General features: G+C 35.7%; 1 protein-coding gene across 1 annotated transcript in view; it reads left to right on the forward strand.

The window, feature by feature from the left end:
• The first annotated feature begins 461 nt into the window (after positions 1 to 461).
• The window catches only part of SMC5 (structural maintenance of chromosomes 5), a 171,679-nt gene continuing 149,211 nt past the window's right edge, over positions 462 to 22,929 (forward strand). Inside the window, exon 1 of the mRNA XM_089831289.1 lies at positions 462 to 717. Coding sequence (XP_089687415.1) covers positions 611 to 717 — 107 coding nt within the window. The 5' untranslated portion in view covers positions 462 to 610. The remainder of the gene's footprint in view (positions 718 to 22,929) is intronic.

Here is a 22,929-nt window from a genome sequence, read left to right on the forward strand (position 1 = left end):
AGAAAATTAGAGGAAATATAGGAATAGTTTCATATTGCTGCAACAAAATCCATTTAATTGTCTCACCAGGGGATCTATGCCTAAGCTTTAGTGTGAGCTAGAAAACTTTAACAACTATGGAAGCACACAAAACACGACAAAAGAAGAACACTTGTCTAGCATGCATAGTGCCACCAGAATTTACAATAGACACGTTACATTTGGAATGCCACTTCCTCCAACCCTTTTTCCATGCTAATTTTCTGAGGGAGAAAATGTAAAATACCACTCGAAAAATTGATAGCCACCAATGAGAAAATAAAATAAAATTTTAAAAATTCATTTTAATTAGAAATATTTTAACACTAGTCTTTGGCCTATTTCTAGGCGAGACTAACAAGAAACTATCCATTAAGGAAAAAAATTAAACCATATAATCTACTTTACCCAATAACATGACTAAGTGCAAGTCGAACACATCTACGACATCAAGAAACAAATAAATAATCTCTACAATACTCAGCGTCGCTTATTAAAATTAAAGGGTGTTCTGGATTTATATAGTCGCTCTTTGCAAATACGATCAATAATTTAAATTTTAGCGGCAGAGCAGGAGGCCAAGCCAAGAAAAATGTCGATGCAGGCCGAGGGTAGATTGCATCATCCGCTCCGTAAGCACAGTAGAGTAGAGGAGTCCACACCCGGCTCTTCACCCAAACGTCCCACGCTGTTTGTCAGGTAACTTTTTTCAAGATCAATTTTTGCTTTTGGCGCCATTTCTTCTTTTATATTTGTTCACCCATAGAGTTCTGTAGGGTTTCGCTTATTCATGTTAAGTCACAGGCATACAATTCGATGCCAATGGTTTTATCTCCATTTTCCTTTGTTTTCTTTCTTTATTTGTTGAATGGTTACATTAAACGATTGGGCGTTGCTTACCCTTACCATTTGGTTCTCCCAATTCCATCACAACATAGTTTTTACTTTTAATTTATTTTGTGACGAATCTTCATCGATTTAAGAGGAGCTAGAGTAATTGCCTTTAGTATATATTACATTCAATAATCCTTCAGTTAACTAAGTGCTTGATTTATTCCGATTTGCGAAGTCTCTCTTTTCAAGGCAAATCTCAGCTGAGTTTCCAATACAGAATGACGGTCTTGTCATTTGGGAGTATCACTTGCAGTGAGGTGGATCCAATAACTTAACGAATTTAAACACTTTATCATCTCGAGTGGCTGCATTATGAAAAAACGTGAATGGTTTAACCATTGGAACTTGTTCTACTTGACAAGAGACCCCAGTTTCATATCTTTTCAATTTGGTAAATTTAATTTTTTGGGGTGGCCTTCGGCTTAGATGATAGGAGCCTATGACAAAAAGGCGTCAGGGTACATGCACCCGAGCTCGTGTTGGAATACTTCACATCAAACAAGTTGGATATGGCACTATACTTGATTTCAAGACTTTATCACGTCCCCTGAGAATTTTTAGCTGGAGCTCCGATTTAGAAGGTCCACATTTTGACGACTTGAATTCATCTAGGACCTTATTTAACCACATTGTTTTATTCTCAGTCTGTGGGAAATTCGATCAGTTTAATTTTCTCATTTTGCTGATAGCTTGGCTTTAGAATCGTCCTCAGCACCCCCTTGGTGGAGAGTCAGTAGTCACATGGATTAATCCTTACCAAGTCCTAGTTCTTTGTTCACCATACACGGTGGAAATTTGCTGAGGTAGGGACTAACCAATCCTTATAAAACTTCGCTTTTCTTTTTGATATTCCTCCCACTTCTTACCTTGGTGGAGAATCATTTCTTACAGAGACATTATCATTCATGTTTTTGCCTTTAAACTCACCTTCTCTAGCCATTGATAAACCAACATAAGGATTAAGTAGTCCCTTATAAATTTTATTGATACTAGCTCATTTGTCTTCAAAGGAAATTTCAATTCATATAGGGACGAGTAAAATCCTTGTCAGTTGCCTTGTTTCCTTTGATCACCTCCAAAAGGGGAGAATTGACGTTCTCAAGGACATACATTTCACTTCATTTGTTCATTTGCTAGCAAGGTGAAAATGACCTCTTCAAGTACAAGGGCAGGTGGAGATTTCCTATCTAGAGGAACTTTGCTCCAAATTTTTTTTAAAAGTGTCAAATAAGTCAGAAAACAACCAACACAGGTACGAAGAGGAAATTCGTTGTCCACAAGGATTCTCCACTACAACATTTCTCTATTTTTTTTCCACGTACGGAGCTAGAGGAAAAACAACTTGCATAGGGACTTTTGACCTTTTGAATTGGTTTTTATATCCAAGAGTGGAAATTTGACTCCTATAGGGACTTTATATGTTTTTGAAGGGGAAATAAACCTTTTATCTAGATTTTGCTCATTTTGGAGTGGAAAGTCTATTCTCATAGGAACTTTATACATTTTCTAAGTGGAAACTTGATTTTTTATAAGGATTTTGCACAATTTAAGAGTGGAAAATCAACTTTCATTGGGATTCTAAGTTCTTTTGCATAATTCTGTAATTTAGTCTGAATTACAAAGTAAAATATGCGATTATAACATTTTTTAGATTACTTGACTAGCCCAAATATTCCAAAACTTAAAGTTTTTCTTTCAAAAATTAGCCAATCTTGCAACCCGACCCTAGTGGTTTTAATCCATTTAACGTTTGTCCGCACTCACAACCTTATTGACTTGATCACCTAACCACTGCTCAACCTTTTAAGCTCTAAGACAAAACTTCTACCACCAAAACCCGAAAACTATGAGTAAAAGAAGGGGGTCCCCATTTGCAATGGGGTGATGATGTGAAGACTTCACAACAGGTATTGTCGTTGTTTTGTGCAATTTGTGAGGATTTTGTCATGTATTGTGTGGAATATCACTTGGCCTATGGGGATGGCACATGGATTGTCACTGATCCCTACCACTCTATATCCTCTTCAATGTGCTATTCACCCAACACTGTCCAAGTGGTGTCACTAGCCTTGATGACTCTTTTTTTTACTAGGTAACTTATGGTCACATGGGTGACTAAACCTTAGTTAAAAGGGGGTGGGCCTTTTTGACTAGTTTTGGGCTCCATATAGGCATTTAAAAAATGAACATAAGTTGGGTGTACGACATTATTTTTGGCAAATGAGATATCATTGGAAAGATGGTTTTGTACACTATCCAATGTGCAAGTAGTTTCTCCATTCTTCCATGTAGTTTCTTGATGGGGGATGTGGGAACTAAGGGCCTAAATTGGGGGACAAGTAGGAGAGAGGTGGGGGTGAGGCACTGATATACAAATTAAGGTACACTGAAATCTTTAGGGCAAAAGCTGTAATATAACATCTCTACGAGTACCCATGAAAGGCTATATGATTTTCAAGAAGTTAAAATTTGCAATTAGTATGTAATGGCATGTGCCATATAACAAGAGACTTAAAAACATCGTTTTTTGCGAAGTCCCCTTTCTTGGAAAAGAGGAAACATTTTCTTACATGGAACCTTCAAGTTTTTTCAGAATTATTTGCTGGTGCATTTTGTAGCTTGTTAGAGTCAAATTTGCGTCTTGCACTTCTAAGCTTATGACTTTTGACAATTTTCTTTGTTTCTCACGGTTCTTGTAGTGATGGAAAGTCTTTCAGCTTTCAAAGCACTTTCAATATTTTCCATATTTTCTCCCATGTATAATTAATTCAAGATTTTGTTTTGACACTTTGGCTTATTACTTGGCTGTTTTGGTGCTTGGAGATGCTTTATTTGCCTAGGTTGGGTTCTTTTGCACTACATCATATGTATATACAATTTTTTTGTCCTTATGGGTATGTGGCCATCTGTTGTAAACACTTTTCTTTGTAGACACATTTAGATACATTGCCACATCTTGTTCATGAATTTTGGGGCATTTTGCACAAATATTGTGCTGTGTTATTATAATTACACTATCTTATAAAGTGTAATGGGGTTTTGTGTATGCCTTTGATATTTCCCAATTACAGCTTTCTCAAGTGAGCATCCCTGCACAACAACAATAGGATCTTTGCAATTCTTGCCACATGCATGCATTTAGTTTTGATGCACACCGTTTGTTCAGTTGCAGGTACTCTATCTTGGTCACTTCAGATGTTGTATCTTCATCTCTATGCATTGCTTGGTAAGACAATTTCAATGATATTGTCATGCTTCTCTCCAATGCTTTATGGGGGGTATTGTATTGTTTGTGCAAATGCTTCCTTGGTTTTGCTTGGAGTGAGTTGAGACGCTCTTGCGTTTCTATATTGTGGAGGCAACCTTATTGTAATGTCCCCAATGGAGAGTTTACTTCATCTTCCCTAAAAGTCCAACCAAGATTTGGGTTGCACTTGGAAATGGTAATTTTGTAATATTCCCTACTAGAGGCTACCAATTTCCAATGATTGAAGTGCATCATTAACATTTAAATCAGATTAAATTAAGAAATACTTAACGATTTATAATACATAAACACATTTAACCCCCAATTCACTACTCTCTTGAACATCAACCCTAAGGAGGATGGTGATTTACTTGTCTAAGGGAGCTTTGACACCAATCTATGAGTAAACTTCCTCACGGCATTGGGAATGCATGTCCTAGTTGTCTTGGCAGTTTTCCATCAAGGAATTGGAAATACATGTCCTTACCCGAGATGAGCCTTACCTACCTTGTGAGGATTTAATGTCTCTCCATAGACAGCACCAGCCTATCCTCTTAAGGGGCTATAGCGAGTGGTTAAGGAGTAGGCTATGAGTATACTACTATCTCTTGTATTATGGAATACATATATAGGACAATAGAAATGTGTAATATTTTACTTCCTAACAAATGAGTGACCAATCATAGCTAGCCAATCATTATGCATTATATCAGTATATAAGTCTTCTGCTTTCCTTTAAGAGTCTAATCCGCTGCTTGTATTCAGATATCTATCTCCAATTTTGATTGATTGGATCTCTTGTATTCTCTTCTTAATATTGACCAGTCCGGATTAAAAGAAGAGAACAATTTCCCATTTTATATCTCTCAAGGTGAGGGAGAGGTTACACCTTTTTATCATAAATGCCCTTTAGCAAGAGACACAAGCTTTCACCATTACCACACTTGAAAGAGTGCAACTGTTTATTGTTTCTGCCCTTTAAAAGGGACTCAACATTTCACAACCAGATCTGCACTTCTGATTACCCCTGTTGTGATTTCAGAAGAAACATTTATTTCCTTTTTTTTCCATCATCCTTTTTGGATGCTCATTTCAAATGAAACTTTGTACCTTTTATATCTTCCCATACGAGGGAGTGGTCACAACTCTCCATCATGTCTGCCTTTTGGCAGGAGTCACGACCCTGTATAGTTGCACCTCTTTTGAAGAGTCATAACCTTTCACAACTTACAACCCATTTGAAAAGTGACAACCCTTCAAAATTATGACTCTTTCAAAGAGTCACAGCCCTTCATAATCACAACCCTTTGAAAGATTCACTTCCATATTTTGTTTTACATTACTTTCTTCCTCCACAAATCTTTCTTTAACTCCTATGGTCTCCCCTTCTTCTTTTCTCCCTATCCCTCTCAAATGAACTCCTCCCTTTCATATCTTATTTTGAGGGAGTCACATCTCTTCATTATATATCTCTTGACCTTTCATTAAATTTAGTTAATTTATATTATGTCATGTATATACATAAATATTTATTTTAGTTTTATTATTATTATTTACTATTAATTCCTATTTTAGAAATGGGACATCACAATCTGCCCTTTCCCAAATTTACCTTTCTCTAGCAACTTTACTTTTTTTATACAAGTCTTCAATGTGGCTCTATTTTGCTGCACAACTCTGATATTAGCCAATGCATTGTGAATTTGTAAGTTCTGTTACTCTAAGACGTAATTTCTCTCATCAATCAAGGCCACCTTTGAAATGGCATTAAACTGATTTGGATTGACTAATGTTAGACAATAAATTCATATCTTTTGGGTTACTTTGGTTATCACATGGAGCATATATTTGAAAATAGAAAATATGTACATGAATACATGCAGACTCAAAGCATCCATAAAGTATGCCTAAAAAATTATGAAGACACAAAGCATACATGAAGTATACACACAATACATGCATCATTAGATTCCTTCTTATTGACTAGAATGATTCTTTGTTTGATCTTTTACCCCGTACGATAGCAAGATCAAAGCTCTGATACCTTTTGTAATGTTCCCAATGGGAGCTTTACTTGATTTATCCTAAAATTCCCAACTAGGGTTTGGGTTGCACTTGGAAATGGCAATTTTGTAGTATTTCCTACTAGGAGTCTGCCAATTCCCAATGGGTAACATACATCATTATGCATCTAAATAAAGAATTAACTAATTATGCATAATACATTAAAATGTTTATGCCCTGATTCCTTGATTCTCTTGAAAATCAACCCTAAAGACGAAGGGGACTTAATTGTTAGAGGGCACTTGGACACCAATCTGCAATCAGGCTCCCTCAAGGCAATGTGAATGCATGTTCATATCCATCTCAAAACTTTTCCCTCATGGAGTGGGAAATGCAAGTCCCTACCCAACTTGGGCCTTACCTGCCTTGTGAGGATTTACTCTGTCTCCTCCTAAACAACACTAGCCTATCCTCGTAAGGGCCTATATCGAGTGATTAAGGATTAGGCCATGAGTATACTAATATTCTTTTGTATTATGGAATATATATACATATATATTCTACTTCCTAACAAATGAGAGACTAGCCATAGCTGGCCAAATTATCATGCACTATATCAATATATAAGACTGCTGTTTGCCTTTAACAGTCTAATCTGCTGCTTATATTCAGATATCTATATCTTATTTTGATTGATTGAATGTCTTGTTCTCTCTTCTTAATACTGACCCTTCTGGATTAAAAAAAGAAATCAGTTTCCCATTTTATCTCTCTTAATGTGAGCTAAAGGTCACACCTTTTTATCATAAATGGCCTTTAGCAGATACAACCTTTCATCATGATCACCCTAGAAAGAGTGCAACTCTTAATTGTTTCTGCCCTTTTAAAGGGACAGGACCTTTCACAATCAGATCTGCACTTATCATCTAAATCAGATCTGTACTTCTTATTCCTCCTTTTCTGATTTTAGAACAAACATTTATTTCCTTCATCATTTTCGCATACCCATTTCAAGTGAAACCTTGTCCCTTTAGTATCTTCCCATATGAGGCAGAGGTCACAACTCTTCATCATGTCAGCTATTTGAAATAGTCACGACCCTTTGTAGTTGCCCCTTTCTCGAAGAGACATAACACTTCATTCTAAAACCCTTTAGAAAAGTTTCAACCCTTCATAATTATAATCCTTTTGAAGAGTCACAACCCTTCATTATAGCTGCCTTTGAAAGAGTCACTTCCTTATTCTTTACATTCCTTTCTTCTTCCATTAATCTATTTTTAACTCTTAAGCTCTCCTCTTCTTTCTTCCTGTCTATCCCTTTCAAATGACCTTTACGTCTTATTTTGAGGGAGTCAGAACTATTCATTACATATCTCTTGACCTTTCATTAAATTTATATCAATTAGTTGATATTATTGTAATTTTATTATTATTTATTTTATTAATATATATAAAGTTTTGTCCAAATTTATTATTTATTACTATTATTTATTATTAAATCCTAAATTAAACAGGGGACATCACACTTATATTCTTAGCTAATTATGGTTCTTTAGATTATTGTCTTTTATTTTCAAGATACATAGTTGAGTAGTGATGATGAGATTGCTCGTGCAGATACACGTGCCATATGTATTTCTGATTGATAGATGATTTGCTGTTGTTGCCATTTGATCATTGTTCGTGTAGTGTTGTTTGGGGGACTTGTGGATTTGTCTTCTTGATCTTGATCGTCATCATTTTCATAGTAGGTTCTTCAGTTATGGAACATATTTTGATATTACTAATCCTTTGGCAGTTGTTTGACTTATTCGTGCTTTAGTGATGTTCTTCATTTTCTTGTTTTTGGCACCTTGTTTAAGTGGCTACTTACCACTTAGTCCTTTCTGTTCTCTCTTTTGGAGAGGAGTTTTCTCCCATCAGTTTTTTCTCCTTTTCTTTGTTTGTGAGAGATTTTTTGTTGTTGCATTGTACTTATGCATGGGTACCTATCATGGTCTTGTTGTTGGGACTAATCTTGCACCTCATATTGCATAGTTTTCTCCCTAAGTTGCACTTAAGGGGGAGTTTTGGTGTATGTGGTTTAATTCCACTTATAATTACTCTAGTTCCACTTGGGTAACCAACATTTACATTATTAGATATTAGTTATACATTATCTAATAATGTTAAGCACATTCAATTTTTTGTTTGCAGTACTTAGATGGTTGTGTGTCTCTACGTGCTTGCACTTTACCTTTATAAGCAAGGTCTTGTCGATTTGTAATCATCTTCATTTTGGTGAACTAGCATCTGTTGTTGCTTCTCTCTTGCATTGTGAAGTGTTTCTTTGGTATGCGGGTTGTTGTTATTGGGTGCTCCAACATTTTGGTCTACAAGTTTTTAAAGACCAGCTGGATTGATTGAATTTGAGGGTGAAAATGGAAGGTGGAGGACAATTCCCTTCACGAGCTAGATTGGGTAAAATACTTAAATAGCATTTTGTGATGTCCTGTAAAGTATAAAATTGACGCCAACCAAAGATGTTGATAAGGGCGAGGATCTCATACAAAAACAAGGCTGGCCAGTAAGCAATTATTTTCAAAGTATGCTGGTGGCAAACTGTCCAGTTTAGAATGAAAGATAAATAAGTGGATATGAACAACACCACTGACAAATAACAAGCATATCAGATCATTGTCAAATTGGCAGATAGCAAGATGATTTGATTAATGCCAAATGAGTAGATTTTATTATGTGACTAATTGTTGCTAAACTAGCAAATAACAAGTGGATCCCAGGTCAATGCCAACTTGGTAGATAATGATATGCACTTTAAAATGGACTTTACCTTTAAATCACCTATTACTTCTGAAAACGTCAAGTGCAATCTCTATAACTTGTATTAAACCTTCCAATTTTATAAAGAATTATTATGATATAGATATTAAATGATATAAAGATCAATATTACAACTTATAGAAGAATGACAGCACCTGATCTATACAATCAAATATCAAATCAAATGATAGGGTTGGCGTAGGGGGATGTAACCCTTTGAATGATGAATTACTGTGAAAGCCTCAACATGCAAATGTCAAAATTGACATGCTATCTGTGAACATTGACATGCAATTGCTGAATACCAAAATCAACCTTTAAAACAAACATGCAATTGCTGAACACTAACATGCAACTTCATCAATCCAAGTTTGTACAATGAGCCCCAAATAGGACGAAAGATATCAAACAACCTTGAATGATATTGAAAATTGCTGTTTTGAAACTGTTTGGTGGTTTGTATACCCCGTTAATGGCAAGGTATAACATCTCAAAGTCTCTTAGGAGTGTTGCGTATCATATTGTGATTGGTACACTTAATATAGATGATGCTACAATTGAATTGAATGCTGAAATTTTCTGATAACAAGTGCTGCAGCCACTTATTTGACATATCTCTTTTCTTCATGATGTATGACCTACAAGAGATTAGAAAATTCTGTTGGGATTAGCCAGGAACAAAAAACAATCAATATGAACTTCCACAAATATGAGCCCACAACATAAGTCAAATGGTATTATCAAAGAGTTGTTTAGAATCTTTAGAGAAGCCTTGCATATATTGTCGACACAGTGGTCCTAGGGTGGTACGGAACAACACTTGCTAGCTCACTTGACAAGTGTTCTAGTGAGTGGCACATGTGCATGCAAGAGATGTCTCACAAAGTGGGGACCCATCTCAATCACATGAGGTGAGTCTAAATAACCTCCTTGTAAACTACATTGAACAATGGGTGGGGGGTGAATCAGTATTCTATATAATCTTAACCTTCATGATAGTGTTAATCAATTCCACCAAACTTAGTTTGATCCTTAATTGCAGCGAGATAAAACATGTAAGCACAACAATCATAGAGCACATGAGGCACCAAATTTTGTATAGTCGAAAACCAAAAAGGGAAAAACCATGGAGAGTAATAGCTCTTAATATTGTATAACTAGTTATATAATGTTATGATGCTCACCAAGCTGCATGTTGCCGAAGGGCTCACTGTCTGAAGAAGAAAAGAGAGGCTCACTGATCAAAACATAATACAAAATTTAACTGTAGTATATGCCATTTAAAGTATGCTAGAGTTAGTTTCCATGTAGTTCAGAATGATTCATCACTCTTCTTGTTATCAGCACAATTTTCTGCTACAGAACCTTTTTTCGTATATGTACCCTTGTTTTTCACACCTTTATCATATACTGCATATACCCACACACCTATATTTCCTTTCAACATGTGCAATTGCTTATATATGGAATTCAAGTTTAGTTTATGTCAGCTAAACACAGTAGGACCAAATTGTGAGCTGAGGTAGACTATCACATGTTTCATTTCAACATAGATCCAAGTTAGCTTCCATATGTTGGCCAAACTTTATCCAATATCAAATCCACTTGATTTTACATGCTTCGTTTAATTCTAACTCTGCCCCAAAAAACTAGGACCAAAAATATTTGTTTGATGAAGTGCAAACCAATTAACCAGCTGCCTTGTTCTGAGCGAATTGAGTAACTGGTAAGCAAAGTTACTGGACCAATAATGCAATCTGTCCGAGGCACCAAAACTCATGAAAACCTGAAGATAGATATCTTAGAGATACTAGAACATGTTATCCAAAGTGCGTATTTATAATCATCTATGCAAAGAGACCCAGAACAAAATACTGTTAATTGAATCTTAGAATGTCTGACAGAATATCAACGACAGTGTGTTGACAACTGACATCAATGACAAACCAAAACAATATTCTCTTTCATCATTGACAACAATCTCTCCCCTTGTCATTGATGGTAACATACAGAAACCAAAATGTCAAACTTCATCTTGAATACCAAAATTAAAACTTCCCCTTAAAATGGTATCCTTTCTTTTCTTCAGTTAGTTCCCCCTTTCTTCATTATTCCCTGCTTTGCCATCGAGGACAAAACACATCAAGAAATGCCAAAAGAGAACTTCATTTGCTTGTAGGAAAGATCTGCTCGTAGCTGGCTGTGAGTTTAAAACACACCGTCGAGATCATGTGGATCATTAGGAGTTGATTCTTCTTTTTCTGGTTCATCCGACTTACTGATATAATGTTCCCATTCAGCTTCTACAATTTTTTTGACTTTCCAGAAGGTATTGGCAAAGTCATCTTTGCTCCTCTTTACCTTTATCAGTTCAGATTATAGCATGTTTACCCTTGTTTGTGCTAAATGATTTAGCTCCGACTCAATAGAATCCATCTTTTCTTTATGCTTTTTGGTTGCCTCAAGTCATCCAAGCCATTAGCTGTATGTGTTAGCCATATCTTTCATGCAAACCTTCATTTTGTCGATGTAATCAATAAACTCCTCTGGAGCTGATACATATGTTTTCCTCAAATTTTTCAATAAATTCTCTTCTGTAGGTTTCTTAGATAGAAACTCATTTATATGTCTAAATAGGAATCTGGAATCAACTCACAATTTCATGTGAAACAATGTTGTTCCAGAGCATATCTGTGATAAGAGCTTCCTGAATTCTGGCTTTGTCATATAATGGTTTTGAAAAATTTGACTCATTTTCTTGATGCCGTCTTCCTCCCCAAGTATATACAACATCTTTCTACTTCAAGGGGATCCTCATTTGAATCTTCAGAATCTTCTTTAAGTACATTTTCTTTTGATTCCTCATAGATTTCCTTTCGTTTTTTAGTGTTTCCTTCAGTGGGTTCAGGCTCATCCAAGTTGATAAGAACTGCAACTTCCTTTTCACTTTCAGCTTTCTTCTTCTGTTTTGTTCTGGAGGTGGACGGGACCTCATTGACTTTTCTGGAATTTTTCTTTCAGAGATGGATTCTTCTGCAGCAGTGCTTACCCATGCAATAGTTACAATTAATCCTTCAAATTTTCAAAATTTATCTTTTGTTACTGCTGCAGTCGGAATGCGCCAGGAAGAATTGCTTCCAAGAATCAGCGGTCTGTGTCTACCAAGAAAGTGATACTGTCTCTATACTTTTAAAAGCAATCTATATGAATCCTATTGTTCAGCAGTAAGTTGTTACTGCAATTCAGTAAAGTATATTTTGCATGCATAAATCTTATTAACGAAGTTGTTCAAGTGATGATAGATTTGTTTTTCTATGGGTACCGCTTCATTCCATGCAACATTCTCCCTCAATGAGAATGAGTTTATAAAGTAAAATACTAGGCAGACTGCCAGAGTCCCAAAACAAAAAGCAAACTCTTCCTTCTTTGTTAACATCAGATTATGCAACAATCATAGTCTCAACAGTTCACACAGGTCAACATCCTTACCTTCTTTCACCATTTGATGTGCAACATATACTGCAATTGCTGAAGTGCAACCTTCCCTGTTTCGGAAACAAATTTTGTAGCTTATACCATAAGCTGCATACTTAGCAAAGGAACAATGACAGTACCAATTTCCAATGCTCTCTGATCTCCTGTTACACCGGTTAACTTTGTGACTTCCTTGTTTATAACTGATTTTGTGATAGGTACTAAACCGACTAAGCTTAAACCTATTATTGCTTGGATTGCATCTTTGGTTATGCGGTAGGGCCTGTCTAGCCAGATATGATCATCATGTTCTGCTCAATATGATTTTGATTACCTCTTCATCAATTATCATTCAAAATTTGCTTCATCTGTCCAAATCCTTGTTTGAGATTTCTTGTATTCTGTCTCTTGAAATTGAATCCTTGAGACTTCTCAACTTATCAATGTCATGACTCATACTCATCAAATTCAACTTCAATACTTCTTCAACACAAACAACCCTATGTGTTAGTGCTTGAAATGCACCTTCTGTTGCTACCTTGGTTCTTTCATGCAATTTTTGAATTTTGGAAGAGATCCATCATCATAACTCACAAGTCTTGTGGGATCCATACCTTTCATCATTTATGTTTTCAGCTTCCAAGCTTCCTTCAAACTTTGGAATTCACTGATTTGGTGAAATGAAAATAATAATAAAAATCCGCTGATCATCTTTTTGAATAATCTTTCAAAGTCTTAAAACATTAAATTATCTTTTTAAGTAATCCTTTTCAGGGCCTTGGTGTTGAAAATTCAGTCAAAAGGACTGATTACCTAATGCTATGAAAACATTAAATTAATCACACAAATCTTTGATGACAAATCAGCTTGTTTGAGAATTGTATGGGTCTATAGGGATTGGATGGATTGATGTGCTGCAAGTGAAGCCTATGTCTCTTTTGGCTGGGATGCTTTGGATTAGTCAACTACTTGATCGATTGGATCTACACCTAGATATTAATTTCTGACACTTGCTTTTAGAAATAGTAAGAATGCGTTGGATTCTACTTGATGTATTCACTACATCAATTTTAAACTGTTTTGAAAAAATAGAAGCATACATAGATAATTGCTCAATGTTATAAAATTCTTCTCTTGCAACCCCAAAGTCTGGTCCGGTTCTTGCAAAAGTGTGGTCCTTGTCATATTCTTGCAAAAGGCTGCCACAGACCTTCAACATCTGCCCAAATTCTGTCAGTCAAACCTGGCATAAATTTTGCTGTTATTATGGCAAATTTGGAAATGTGTGGCAGGACCCAGGCGGAATTTGGCCAGAAAATGGATTTTTTTTATTTTCTAAAAGATTTATTTGGGTCTATTTTCGTCAATCCAACCCCCCAACCCTAAGATAAACCACTAAAAAGTCCAAAAAGGTAAAACATATGTCATTTGTACTGAAACATTAATATATATGGTGGTAAATTTTGTTATGTTGCTTCACTATTAGCATAGTGGTGTTTGAACTTATTTATTGCTATACATATGCATATACATATACATATACATATACATATACATATACATATACATATGCACATGCACACGCACACATATATTTAAAAAAACATTTATATTGATGAACCCACCCCAACTTTTTTTTGAATAAATTTTGAACCTGAATTTTGAACCTGCATCCAAACCCAAATTAGAATCGTCCACTTGGTAAATTACTCATTACTTGTTTTTCATTCCTTTGGCATTCAAGGAAACCTCCACAACTAATATAACTCATATTTTTGTTGAAATGAACTATATTTTACATTTGGTTATCGAGTCCTCTTAAAAAATGGTCTTTTAATCATTTAAATGAAATGGTTACAATTTTTGGTTTTATTCCCATCTCTATTCTGATTGAGCTAAAAATCTAATCTTTCAAAATCAAAATATTATCCTGTGTATGTTGAAGTTTGGTAGCTGCAGGATCTATCTGCATACCTCTGGGATTGCATTAGTATTATGTTTATCTGCTTGTAAATGTTTGCCTATTCTCTGCTTCCGTTAGCTCTTATCCCTTCACTAAGGATGGGTAGTTTAAGACTACAAAGAGTTTTCCATTTGATTTCAACAGTTTCTCTTTGGGCTGCAGAAGACTAAACTGAAGGGACAGTCTTCTTTGTTGGGTTAGAGATTATTTCTTGTATGTAGATTGTCCTCTTGTCTAGTGTAGCTATATTGAAAAGTTAATTTCTGGGTAGTGATCATTGTGTGTGTTCAGGGCAGAGTTTATGTTTGGTAATCATTCTGTAATCATTGGGTGAGCTTAGAGTGGTGTTTCTCGGGTGTGTAGCATCATTATTGTAATCAGAGCATTCTGTGTTTACTGCTCTATATTATTGTGGAGAGCATTCATTGTTATTTTAACTTGAGAGCTTTGTAAAAGAGCAGACTCCTAATATTCTCAATAAAGTGATATTTCTTTGTGTAGTCAGGTTTTCCCTCAAGGAAAGTTTTCCCAGGGTACTTCTGGTGTTCTTGTGTTTTTATGATATCTACTCTTTGATTTATGCTTTTCTGGTTCAAAACTTTAACAGTGTAGCAGGTGACTTGGAGTATACATCTAAATTATTAGTTATTATCTTATGCTTTATTAGACTCATTAAGCTAAATAAAAGACTTTCACTTAATCTTTAAAGTGAAAATTACAAAATATATTAACTCAAAAGCCATTTGAACTTTCCTTGCATATTCACACAAAATCTGTGCAAATGTTCCTATCCAAGCTGAAAATTGAGCTGGTCACAGTGATACTTTTATAGCTTTAGCCACACTAATAATAACCTCTTAAAATAATTGAACATAAGTTGTGTTTTCAAAATCCAACCTTATGTTATTTTGTGGCAAATCTAAATTTAAATATTTAACTTTTCCCATTTTTATGTATCCATCAACCTATGGGTAAAATTATGGCAGTAGGCTATTCTCTAAATCTTACACTAGAGAAGGTACTTGACATATTTGTGGTAGGAGTAGATGGTTTTTATTTTCAAATTTTTTGTTGCATTGGTGCTTAGTTTTGGTTGCTTTTTGCTGAGGAACAAATTAAGTTGTTTTGATTTGTTTTTTGCTACAATGACTCCTCACTTCTCATTTGATAGGGGGAAGAGACTATATTTCCTTTGAATCTATAATCAATGATCGTACAAGTTGTCAAGGGTCGCAACCATTGAGTAGTGTTGAACAAACTGAGTTCAACTTTGTTAGAATAGAGATAGATGTGCCATAGACATTACTAAATAGTTATTATTGGTCATTTATATGGAGCTTAATGGGTTGATGTAGTCGAGAATTCACGGTTGTGCTCTTATTGTACTGTGTATACATAATGGTTGGAAGGGATAAGTATGTCATAGGATGCTCATAATTCTTGTCACAACTTGTGATGTAGTGGGATTTTGTACGATTTTGTACGAATTGACATTGGTTAATTGTTACCAAGATGTACAATATGCCAATTGATAAAAATGCTATTAGATAAACTTCATGGTCAGATGCTTTGGATAATCTTTTAGTCCCCTTTGGATCAAGGGAGGATTTTGTTTCAATAAATTATATATAGGGAATGTATCTCACTAACGAGACACACCTTGTGTTTGTATTGGTTTATGACCATTGTATTAGTAATGTCTAGTTAGTAGGTAGTTGAAATCTATACTTCTGGTTCATCCTTTTGAGTAATGCTACCATGAAAAAAGACCATCTTGATTTATCCTTAACATTTTTGATATCATGAGTGACATTACATTATCAATTTTTAGCATTCTTGTCAATTTGGTTTTCAGTATTGTACATTTTGTACTCTCACTCTTTCGAAGCAATGATTACTGATGTAGGAGCATCTTACAATCCTGTACGTTGGAGGGATTTTGGCTTGAAGGAGTGGTGCTCGGTCATTATTGGGCATAGTTCTAGCCTAGGAGCTTGACATACTCTATGGAGCTTGGCAGACACTGGGAGCTAGGCATACTCTATGGAGCTCGGTAGACAGTGGGAGCTCGACATACTCTATGGAGCTTGCATGCTTTGGGAGCTCGACATGCTTTGGGAACTTGACATTGCTTGTGGTTTGGCTAATGCTCGGCTTGGTCTTTTTGACACTCAACTTGGTCTTGGTAGCTGTTGGTGCCGAGTTGTCTGTGAGCCGACTTTGGGTATTTAATTGTGTTGTAGTCGACTTGTGTCTCAACGTATATTTAATGAGAGGGATTTAATCTAGTTTGTAATGAACTGGGCCCACTTGTGGCTTAGTTGGGTATAAGTAGGGGGTCTTGTAGAGTTTTTTGGCATTATGATCATCCAGCTTGGGGAAGAGGATGAAGGTTAGATGTGAATTTTAATAGCTAGTGGTTGCGGCTTGAGAACTAGAGGATTGCTTGGTGGACTTGAGGGTACAAGTGTGGATTCTTCTTGGTGTTCTTATCCATTTGTGGATTTGGACTAGTTGAGTTTGGGTTTTGTATTGGAAGTATGGTGTAGAGGCACCTAAATTTCAAGAGAATAAGGAGGTTTAGAGTCCTTAAGTTATATGTTGAATTAATGTGTTCCATTTATGATATATTTGAGTCTTTTGAGTCAAGATGTAAAGGTTAGAGAAGCCATTTGTAATAAGTTGTCAAAATTGTAAAAGGAGGTCTTAATATGATCAATAATGTCAAAATGTTTATTTAATAGGTGAATGGATCTATTTGTATCCATATAAAGTCATTTGAGTCATAATTTTGCTCTAAGTTGGGTTTATATGAAAGTTGTAATGCAAAAATGCATAAAGTGCATAAAATGTTGTCAAAAATGCAAAAGAGTTAAAAAGAATGTAATGGGTTGGTTTAAAAGGTGGTTGGGAAGTTGTAAAATACTAGAACCACTATAAAATCATTGTATTGGTCATTCCAAACAGAAATGAATGAATGAGAAGAAGAAGAGATCATTTTGAATCAATTGGTTTCTTAAGAACTTGTCATTTTGATTGGTGTTAATTGTTTTTGTGTTGGTTCCAAGTATTGTACAGCCATTTACAGCTTGAAACCCATGTATATCCTGTACATTTGAATGGTAAAATGAATAATTTTCTTTCTCCTTTTTGTTTGGATCAATTTCATTCAGTTTTGAAGAAATTATGTAAGTTTTGGTAAAAGTGGTTATTTGGAGATTTGAGGATACCCGACTACAGTCGGATTGAAATATTTGTTATGGACACATTTGGATGAAACAAGAACTCTATTTATATTCATTGGAGAGATATGTGAACTAGCTTTCATTTCCAGTTGGTTTGAGTTGTTTTCATTCAGATTTGTGTAAGTTATGTGTAATTGAGTAAAGATTGGGTTTTAAGAATCTCCATTGAAGTTGCAGACAATGAATTGTGCTTGTAGGATGATTTATGCATTGTAAGAATTAATGACTTATAGATTCAGAAATTAGACTCATATAAGGTTGAGTGAAAATTGGTTTGGTGTTATTTGGAATTATCTTGAGAAAGTTATTGGATGCCCTAGGTAGGGTTACTGGTTTTGCTCCTGATTTATGACAAAAAATATGGGTCTTGGTTCAGAGCACCTAATTTGTAATTTGTTTATTGGATTGGTCTCAGCTTTGGATATGTTCTAAAAGGGATAATTTGGAACAAATCCTCCAAAGGGTTTGACAAGAAACATTAAGGATCAAAATTTATGAATAATGGAATCAGATATAGAAATTAGGATATGTAAATGGAGAAGTGTTGATGTTTTTGTATTAAAACATTTTGTGTTTTACCTCGCAAGATGCCTCTATATAATGAAATTATTTCATGGATTTTGAAGGGATTAGAATGTATCCCATTGATTGGCTGATTTATAGGATGCTTTGCATTAAAGTTGGATCTTGTAGAACTGATATTTTAATTGATGTTTGTATTTGGCACTAACTCGGAAGGCCTTACAGCCGGGCATATTGTTTGTATCAATTATTTTATGAATAAAGAGTTGTGAATTGGTATAAGATCTTGCATTGTTGTATTGTTTCTGTTGTGTGGTTATTTGTTGGGGGCTAGGACATCTCCTTTGAGGATTCTCCTGCCTTGCATTGCGTTAGAGCGAAGGTGTTCCTGAGTGTGTGGATAGATCGTTGAAGTTGAGGTAGTTTGTATCGGGTTCTTGGGTTGGAGAAGGTTGATCTTGTGGAGCTGATTGATCTTCTAGAGTTGTAGATTTGTTGCTTAGGGTTTGCGAAAACCTTGTAAGATGCCTCCTAGAAGATTGGACCCTAGGGCAATTGATGATCTTAGTGATGCTGTGGAGGAAAGGATCTCAGAGAAGATTAGAGCAGAATTCAGATATGAGATTGCATTGATGAAGAGTGACAAGATTGTTGAAATTGTGAGTGCTTTAGGTGGTGTACCTAGGCATGTGGGTATTGATGATGGCTATGAGGAAGTTGGTGAAGACTTTGAAGTTACTGGATCTAGTGGTGAGGACAAAACTGATCATGTGGAGAGACCTATTGGAATTAGGGCTAGTCAGTTTGCTAGACCTGGATCTCAGTTGAAGCTGAAGCATAAGATGGAGGTTTCTAATTTCTCAAGTACTTTGACTTTTGAAGACCTGTTTGATTGGATTGGTGAATTGGAAGACTAATTTGAGCTTGACGATATTGAGGATCCACTTAGAGTGAGGTTGACACAAACTAAGTTGAAGGGACATGCTGCTCTTTGGTGGAAAGAATTGCAAAGAAATAAAGAAGAAGAAGGTGAAATGAAGATCACTAGATGGAGGTTGATAGTGACTAAGTTGAAGGTTATGTTCATTCCTACTAATTATGAACTTGAGTTGTTTAAGAGATTGTAGAATCAGAAACAAAAGGATATGTTTGTGAATGATTACACTGAGGAGTTCTACAAGCTGACTATTCACTCCAGGCTTCAAAGAATTTTTAAAAAAGGTAGCTCGGTACATTAACGGTTTGAGATTCAATATTTAGGATGAGGTTGGTATACTGAATATTTCTTCAGTTGAGGATGCTTACCAGTATGCTCTGAAGGCAGAAGACAAGTTGAAGAGGAGAAGTCAAGGTAATGCTAGAGGGAAGGAGAAGCAGGATAACTTGACGAAGGCTAAACTAAGTGTTGAAGGTGAACCAAAACCTGTTGATTAGAAGAGAAGGACATGTGGTAGTGGGTTTAGTGGTAATTGTTTTAGATGTGGTGAAGAAGGGCATAGATCTTTTGAATGTCCTCATGGTAGGAAAGCTGTTGTTGTGAATGAGGTTGCAGTTTAAGACAGTCAACCTGAGCAAGGAGAGAGTTTGCTGGCTCGGCAAGTCCTGGTTGGTTAGGGGACGATAGATTCTTGTCAGAGGACTAGTTTGTTCACGACTTGTTGTAAGTGTGGTGGTAAAGTCTGCAAGGTGATTGTGGATGAAGGTAGTATTGATAACCTTGTTGCTGAGGAGATGGTTCAGAAACTTGGTTTGAAGAGAGTAAAACATCCTTATCCTTATAGGATTGGCTAGTTGCAAGGTGGGTATGCTTTGGAAGTGAGGGAGCAATACTTTGTTGATTTCCAGATTGAGCAGTATAAGGATCAAATGTTGTGTGATATTGTGGACATGGACAATTGTCATGTGTTACTTGCTAGACCTTGGCGGTATGATTGCAGGGCTATGCATGATTGTGTCAAGAATGTGTCTACTGTTGAGAAAGGTGGCAGGAGGTATTCCTTGATTCCTTTGCAGAATGAAGAGCGCGGTAGGAGGAATCTTAGTATTGGTAGTCGAGTTGAGTTGGCAGATTTTGAGAAGTTTAGAGATCAGCATGGAAAGCAGACTTGTGGAACACCGAAGATGGATGTAAAGAAGCAAAAGAAGAACAAGGGAAAGAGTGTGCAAGTTGAGGACTTGGATGACATGTATGTGAAGAACCAGTTTGGGATTTATGTGTTGAATCCTAGAAGATGTTCTTCTAGCTACTGAGAACATCTTTTCAAACCTGGGGTGTCTAATGCAAGAGCATCTTGGGCTTGCTTGCAATCCTGCATGTTGGAGGGATTTTGGCTTGAAGGAGTGGTGCTTGGTCGTTATTGGGCATAGTTCTAGCCTGGGAGCTCGGCAGACACTGGGAGCTCAACGTTGCTTGTGGTTTGGCTAATGCTCGACTTGGTCTTTCTAATGCTCGGCTTAGTCTTGGTTCCTGTTGGTGCCGAGTTGTCTATGAGCTGACTTTGAGTATTTAATTTGTGTTGTAGTCGACTTGTGGCTCAGCATATATTTAATGTGAGGGATTTAATTTAGTTTGTAATGAATTGGGCTGACTTGTGGCTTAGTTGGGTATAAGTAGGGGGTCTTGTAGAGTCTTTAGGCATTATGATCATCCAGATTGGGGAAGAGGATGAAGGGTAGATGTGAATTTGAAGAGCTAGTAGCTACGGCTTGAGAACCACAAGATTGCTTGGTGGACTTGAGAGTACAAGTGTGGATTATTCTTGGTGTTGGAAGTTGGATCTTGTTGGATCTTGTAGAATTGATATTGTAATTGCTGTTTGTATTTGGCCCTAACCTAGAAGGCCTTACAACCGAGCATATTGCTTGTATCAATTATTTTATGAAGGATGCAGGGTTGGCCACAACTTCCTTTTATAACTTTTTGGGTGAATATAATACTATTGTATATGCATTTATTTTATCTTTTTTACCTTAGTTATAAAATTTGAAAAAGTCTCAAAACAATCACTTTTAGCTACTCTTAATCTTTTTTGAATAATTAAATATATGTTGTGTTTCATGTTATAATGTAAAGTCATTCTTTAACAAATTAAATCTAAGTATGTCCCTTTTTACCCCCATTAGCCTATTGGAAAGATTAAGGAAATAGGCTAAGGGTATGCTATAGTCTTATGTTGTAAAAGGGCACATGATACATACATGGGCACTTAGATGCAATCAAGGTATTATAAGCACTCCTCTATTGGACACAAACTTAGGTGGTTGTATATTCTCTGTGGAGGTGTTTCCGAAACAAATTGGATACCTCCAACATCTTGCTCCTTTTTGAGTACTCTTGTATAATCATCAAGGCAATGATGGCCAATGCTTTGTTAAGGTTCTTTTGGCTCTTTTTCTTTATAAGAAGAAGAGCTTTGGGCTTATTGGAAAAAAATAAATAAAAGATTTTAGACCCATGCTCTAAGTGCATTGTATTTAGAATTGTGATTTATGTCTGTTCATTTCTAATAGCCTTAGTTAATGTGTTAATGACTTGGTTAGCCTTTAATGGTGTGTAACCATGTAGATATTTGGAGTGATCAATAGAAATAGTCATGAATCTCTCTATCCTTCCCCGCTGTTATTCTCCTACAAGTGCGTCAGATCTTTTCTTTTGTTGATAATTAATTTCTTGCTAGTAATCTCTATACGTGAAAAGTGATATATTCTAGTGCTCTCCCTTTTTTTGTCAATAATCAAATATACAATAAAATTTCATCCCTTTCCCTTCATTAAAGTAGGCATTGCTAGAATAGAAGGAACAAATCTATTCCAAACATTTTGTTGAATTCATCTTTCATTTACATAATGTTTCATGTTGAGACAAGTTTTATGTGTAGAAGTGGCTCATAGAGGAGGTTGACTAGACAGCTTTGATGAAGATAGTTTGTTGCATGCTTAGTGTAGTCTAAATTCACAGGAGGTTTGAGATTTTGATAGAATTCTCAATTTATTTGCATTTTAAATTATAAAAACTATTCACCTAGTGACTTTGTTTTGAGAAGAACTATAACGTCTATGAAAGTAATGATTGTGACAAGCTTATTTACAAGAACAAATTTTGAAGAGGTCCTCATGGAACTCCAAATTTTTCTCCTAGAAGAAGACCTTGATTGTACCCCAAATCTCAGCCTCAAGGTGTAACTGTAAGTCAAACTACAGATTAGATACATTAATTTGTCATCACTAGCACAACTTCCCTCTATATAATCTTGTTCCCAACCCTTGTAATTTACAACCCTATACCATCATATTTTCCAAGGGCTTTTTCCTATGATATTGAGAGAACTTTGCTACCCCCATTGACAATATCTAGAATTGCTAGTTTATGTGTTATAAATCAGTATAATTATGATTGCTAATAGCTTAGCTCCAACATTTGTTGCATATTAGCTGAAGTGGGATTCACTTGATATAATTTTTGAAGAGAAGGGAAACAATTTGTCGCCTATGAAGCAATCAACTACTATCAAAAGAGTGCATGTGTAGTTAGTCGTTGACTTCAATGTTTGGGTCAAGAAGACTTGAGAACCAAAATAAGGATTCACTTGTGGCTTGAAGTGTACAAGCAGGTTTGTATTTTCATACCAAAACATGCAAAATGCATCAGAATCACAAAAGCTCACCAATCATATCAAATCTCCAAATTCTAAATAAGAATACCATATAAATCATCTTTTCAAACCTAAATCATCAAAAACTTG

The sequence above is a fragment of the Cupressus sempervirens genome, chromosome 1 (assembly GCF_028749045.1).
Source record: "Cupressus sempervirens isolate cs-2001-9-10 chromosome 1, ASM2874904v1, whole genome shotgun sequence".
In the NCBI taxonomy this organism is placed as follows: domain Eukaryota; kingdom Viridiplantae; phylum Streptophyta; class Pinopsida; order Cupressales; family Cupressaceae; genus Cupressus; species Cupressus sempervirens.